The sequence below is a fragment of the Limulus polyphemus genome, unplaced genomic scaffold (genome assembly GCF_000517525.1).
Source record: "Limulus polyphemus unplaced genomic scaffold, Limulus_polyphemus-2.1.2 Scaffold2977, whole genome shotgun sequence".
Classification (NCBI taxonomy): Eukaryota; Metazoa; Arthropoda; class Merostomata; order Xiphosura; family Limulidae; genus Limulus; species Limulus polyphemus.
Window position 1 is genome coordinate 119926 of NW_013668587.1, and position 6411 is coordinate 126336.

Genomic DNA, 6411 nt, shown 5'->3' on the forward strand with positions numbered 1-6411 from the left:
CCTGGCCATGCCAGGCACAAAAATTTTATTTGTCAAAATTTTAAGAAAAAAAAACCTGTATATTGCTTAGTGTTATTTGTTTCTCACGAGTTACATAATATCAGGTTCGTTGAATGTTTCTCTGTAGAAGCCTCCCAGTGGCTCAATGGTAAGTATGGTGGCTTCTAACGCTAAAAACCGGGTTTCGGTACTCGTGGAGGGCACAGTACAAATATCCACTGTGTATCTTTGCGCTTAGCAACAAACAAACTTTCCATAGAAACTACTGTCAAAATAAACTATAACAGCACTTGATCAAAACATTTTATATTTACAAAACAGACAAATTACAATAAAGATGTGACATTAGGAAAAAAGAGCCAAGTTATGAAAAGGTAAATCCTGGAAAGATGTAATAAAAACGTGGGTAAGTTCAATAGGAAGATATTGGAGGATACTTGGTCTCTCTTTTTGTAATTGCAATTAGAAGAAACAGTAACAGGAGCATAAAAAAGGGGAGTCAAGTTTTGTTAATTTATCTATTTGTATATTACATCTTTCTAGGGTTTGTCTACTTATATAACTTGGCTCTTCTTTCGATATGACATCTTTACATGACTAAACCCTTTATTCTTACTTGGCTGTTTTTGCAGATGTAAAATGTTTTAATCAAATAAAATCGGCTAGAAAACAATTATCGTGTTTCTTAACAATTTCTTGTATGCTCGATTTTAACGAAATTCCTTTAAACAAATCAACCAAGTTTCTATAAGTATTCTAGAGTGGACATTTTTAAAAAAAACCAAGATCCTATAGTCTAACAGTTTACCGACCGTTTCTTATTAAAATTAAGCCTGAGCCACTTATCCTTCTCAGCCATCAACGCTCCGAAGTCATTAACACTATTCTTCTATATAAAGAAAAAATTCATTCTCCTGGGAAAAGAATACTTTCAAGAGGAATATGATTTTAGATGTAGTAGTTACAAACATTATTTTATGTCTGACAAATTTCCCACAATGTCAACAAAATAACGAAAAAAGATACTCGAGAAGAGCTACGTATATATTCATAATTTGAAAGTTCTTCATTTTATTTTCGTTATTTATTTATTCATCTGCATTTCTTTCTATCTTGCGTTACCAACGCCTCAAACATTACTGAGTCTTTCGTATCCTAGCCAGTCTGAAGAGTCCTGGTAATAGACGACAGGCTTCGTCGGCACTGGATATAATAAATATAGTATGATTTACACATCATTTTACACTGTTCCATACTGTCACTCAGAAATAATTTGGTTTACTAATTTTCATCATTGAGGAAACAAAAGAAAAAATTATTTATAACTAAATCAGTGGTTATACTGGTGCTACTTTTAACATTCTACTACAATGTGTGCTTGTGCTGTTATGTAGAGATGATGCAAATACTATCCCCACTTTCTTGTTTGCATTGTTTTTGAATGATTGATATCAGCCACTCCTACTTTTACTTTCTTTTTGAAAGGTTTTTTTTTCTTTACTTGTACATATTTTATTGGAATTATTTTTCTCAAATAATTTTTCCTATTTTTGCAGTTATGTAACAACAAGAATGAAATTAATAAAGCATACAACATTGAACATAATCAGAATAATAAAACGTATCATTATAATAATCATTTATAATTTCTTGACATACTTTAAAATCGTTGTGATTATTCAGACCATAACACACAAATATAAATTTCTCTACAACGCTAGCACACTGTAGAGAAAGAACTGACTAACAATCATATTTATACATGGCTTTTGAATAAGGTTCAGAAAGCCGTTATTCGATAGGTACTTTATGTTGCTTAGCAATGTTTGGATTATACTGAAGAGGGTTTTGTGTCATAGATAAAAATACGAATATATTATTGAAAGTATAAGTCATTTTTGATGTCAGAGTTCTCGGAGCTTTGAACTGTGTTTTCGTTTATTCTACTCTCGTAACTGTATGTAGTATCTGATGATGACAAAACCTTGTCGAAACGTTGTACATTTGCTGTTATGTTAAACTTATATTAAAGTTTTTCTTCATTACCCATTCAAGCCGTCTCCAGCCATTATTGTATGTAGAATACTTAATAATCAAACTTGTCGACTATAAAATTTGATAAAGTTTCTGTTTAATTTTGAGATTCTATATTAATTCGTTTTAGAGTTTTCGCGTAAAGCTACGTTATGGTTATATGCTTATAGAAATATTTAATTTTAAACTGTTAAACTAAAGGGAAGGCAGATAGTCGACAGCAACCATCGCCTAATCTTGGGCTACAATTGTCTGACCAAGTAGTGGAATTTGATTGGTTCTCTTATAACGCACCCACTATCTAAAGTTGTGCAGCACATTTATGCAACAACAGGACGCGAGTCATGAACAGTTGAATCCACAATCCAGGTACGTTAGCCTCAAGCCCATGCCCGTCCGGAATAATAATGACAGGTTGGACCTTTCAAGGAGTATGTTTACAAGATACCAATACAGATGTCGCTTTTTTACTCGGCCTTTCATCAGACATATCGAAAAACTGGTTCAAAACAATATCATTAGTAGAAACTCTCGAATTAAACACTTCACTCTTGCCAATTAAAATCTTACTTGTAGGCTAGTATAGTTTAACTTCCAGAGTTTAACGGATAAATCTGAGCTTCTTTAAGAAATACTGACACATACAGTCGGAAGAAGTAGTTTGATTTATGTCCTATATATTTTCATCATCACTACATTAGAAAAATTACTGGTAGAAGGTATTACGCAAAATTGTTCGCTAAGAAACTACTGTTTCACATTTATTACATTTGTTGTTGTTGCTTCAGAACTTTTTTGTCTATTATTGAAGACATTCAGAAACTCTAGTCAGTAAATTAAGTAAGTTTCATAATGTAATTGCTAAGGTTTCTTCAGAACACTAAAAGAATGATCTGAATTTACAGATTGGTAATATATGAAAATTAAAAACTATTTAGAAAAATCGTTTGAGACAAGTAAAAAAATGCGAATAATGTTTCAGCCAAACCACATTCATACTTAAAATGCCGTCGTTATTTTCTCTTTCAGGGACTTTTTAAACTATTTTCTTTACTTTAAACGCTAAACGGCATAGTTTCTTGTAAAATGGTTTTCTTATCTATTAAACTACTACTTTTTGGGCATCCTCCCCAATATTAATGACGTTCTATTAGTATTAAAAAGAATTACGTTTGTTTAAATGAATCTTCCTGTGGCTCAGCGTTAAACCTGAGGGCCCATGACGTTAAAAATCGCGTTTCGAAAATTCTTAACGAATACTGTATTGCCATCTAACTTTCTAAACTTTCATTAGCTTGGAGACATAATTCTTATTCAGTAGTAACAATGACACAAATAATGTAAAAACCAATAATACTAGAGTTTAAAGTATTTCTTCTTAGGCAACCGAACAAGAAAAGCTATTGTGAACTATATACTTATTTCTGACTTTATATAATTTCTGACCGTATGTTGTTTAACCGGCTGAGTTATGCTTAACCAGGTGGTTAGGGCGCTCGACTCGCAATCTGAGAGTCGCGAGTTCGAATCCTCGTCTGACCAAACATGCTCACCCTTTCAGCCGTGGGGCGTTATAATGTGACAGTCAATCTCAATATTCGTTGGTATAAGAGTAGCCCAAGAGTTGGCGGTGGGTGATGATGACTAGCTGCCTTCCCTCTAGTCTTTCACTGCTAAATTAGGAACGGTTAGCGCAGATAGCCCTCGTGTAGCTTTGCGCGAAATTCAAAACAAACAAACAAATGATTCATATTTAATATTAATTAAACAAAGGAAAAAAATATGGATATATATTAATAGGAAGAATCTGATGGCTTTGTTCTTCTAATATAACTATTCTGAAGTTCAGACACTCCATTTTTTTAGGCTGTGATAACAAGAAATGAATATAAATTTATCATTAATTTTTTATCAAGGAAAGCTACTTCCAGGTGGCTCAGCGGCAGGCTTAAATGCTTATAACGCTAAAATTCGGGGTTTGATTCCCGCAGCAAGGACAACACAAATAGCCCATTCCGCAGGTTATGCTCAACAACAGACAAACAAAGCACGCTATCTAAATAAATCAGAAATAGAAATTGGACCAGTAAAAATTATAGGTAATTTAATACACCACTCTTAATAATAATGATTAAAATGCTGAATACCTTCGTTGTTAATAACATTTTTGGCCGAAATCCAAGTAATACCTAACTAGGTTCGATTTGCTTAGAAGATTTAGAATTTTAGAATGCAAAACAATATACATAAAATAATGAATATAACAAATATAGCATTAAACACAGAATATAACTTACTTTTAAAGAGCATTAAAATTTCAATTCTTTGTGTTAGAATGTTCGCCCAAAGTTACACAAAGGCTATCTGCGTATAACCATTCCTGATTTTGAACCGACAGATTAGAGGTGTGGTAGATAGCCAACAGCACCACTGCCAGCTCTTGGCTGAGCAAAGAATTGGTTTTGGCAATTATTTTCTTATAGAGTAGCTATGCCACCAAATTGCGAAGCGCATTTTTGCGGCAATAAGATGCAAACCTCGAATCCCATGATTCACAGTCCATTTACGTTACTATACCTCGAAAATAAGTTCATTTGCTAATGTAGTGTTAAATTTTAGTTACTACCGCCATCTAGTAGACATTTTTACAACTATGATCATGGTCATTTCCAGTTTTTGCAAGAAGGTTCAACAATAACAGTCGGTGGGTTTAGGGTCTACTAGGCCCCTAATTTTCTCCAAGGGGCGATGACCCTCCAAAACTACAACATTTCAAACTTATTAAACAATGAAAAGATGGAAATACGCATACTTACAAATTATTAACTTTGTACAGAGTAATAGAAAAAAATTATAAAATTTTATTCAAACATAGATTAAATTCCTATATGTAAAGGTTATTCTTATCAGTCTGTTTCTAGCAATGAGATGAATTCTCCAGCTTTTCATGGCATAAACAACAACAACAACAAAAACCTGTAATTAACTATTTTTTACTTAGATGAAACTACTCATTTGTACAAAACATCCCTGAAAACTATACCTTATATCACAGCCTCCAGCATTTATGGAAGGAAGTGAGTAGCTTTACATCCCGCTGCCTTGGGAGGATGTCTTTCATCGTATCGTAATTTCTTATATGGCAGTAGTTACACAAAGCAAGAGATTATACATTACCTAACTTCAACAGCTGTAATTTGAATGATTCATTTTATTCGATAACTTACCGCCTTTTCCTACATGTCTCGATTTTACACGTGCTCAACAGATGCTCTGTAACCTCTGGTGTGTGTGCATTGACATGGCACATAACCAAAGTTACTGTACATTGTGCTTCTACTCGTCAAGCATTCCACCATATGTACTGAAGGCAAACTAACTTATCTAATTAAGCACCCATTTGTGCAACTGGGAAGGTATGGTTCACGGAAAAGGGTGGCTTCCTACGAAATCTCTATTATCATCTTTCTATACGAAGCGGCTTGGCATGGTCAGGTGGTTACGGTGCTCGACTCACAATCTGCGAGTTCGTCCCACCAAACATGCTTTTTCAGCCGTGGGGACGTTATAATGTGACAGTCAATCTCACTATTCGTTGGTAAAAGAGTAGCCCAAGAGTTGGCAGTGGGTGGTGATGACTAGCCGTCTTCCCTCTAGTCTTACACTGCTAAATTAGGGTCGGCTAGCCCTCGTGTAGCTTTGCGCGAAATTCCAAACAAACCATATACATATATATATATATATAACAGCCAAATGTCTGCCTGTCATGATCCGTATCTTCTGAACAATTAATCGTAGAAATATGTATCAAAATGCTTCTCTGCAAGATTACATTACAAGAAAAGTATTCATTTCTTGCAATTCCTATTAACATCGATCGGTTATTTGGTTTCCTATGTGCTGAACAGTCAATCTGAGAAATAAAAAATATTACGTTTAAAAAAAAGTTTTCTTTTTGTGAGGGAATGTCATGAATAAATGAGACTTCTTCCGTCGACTGATTGAAAGAAATATTTCGAAGACAGGACCTTCGAAGGAAAAACACATAAAGAGAGGAACGTGTTTGATTGGTATATATTGTTGCGTCAGCAAGGTCACGTGACTAGTGTCACGCCACGTCCTTCTCGAACCTTCATGAATTATCGGGAGACTACTAGATTGGGGGTAGCCTGGTATATATATAAGACGGTCACAACGTGACGGGAAGGGTAATGAGTAATTGAATGTATGCGGATAAAATACTGTTGTCCACGTGAGTTATAGCGTTGTTATAGAGCGACTGTTGAAATTTAGTGTATCGTAAAGTTGTATTCGGAAAGAATAAACCAGTTTTATTTAAGAAAGTACTTGTGTCGCTAAAGTTTCGTCGGAACGAAT

The 6411-nt window shown here is 34.3% G+C and overlaps 1 protein-coding gene across 1 annotated transcript in view; it reads right to left on the reverse strand.

Annotated features, from left to right (window-relative positions):
- The window catches only part of LOC106468352 (tyrosine kinase receptor Cad96Ca-like), a 66157-nt gene extending 61794 nt beyond the window's left edge, over positions 1 to 4363 (reverse strand). Inside the window, exon 1 of the mRNA XM_022396690.1 lies at positions 4332 to 4363. Coding sequence (XP_022252398.1) covers positions 4332 to 4344 — 13 coding nt within the window. The 5' untranslated portion in view covers positions 4345 to 4363. The remainder of the gene's footprint in view (positions 1 to 4331) is intronic.
- Between the last annotated feature and the right edge of the window lie 2048 nt (positions 4364 to 6411).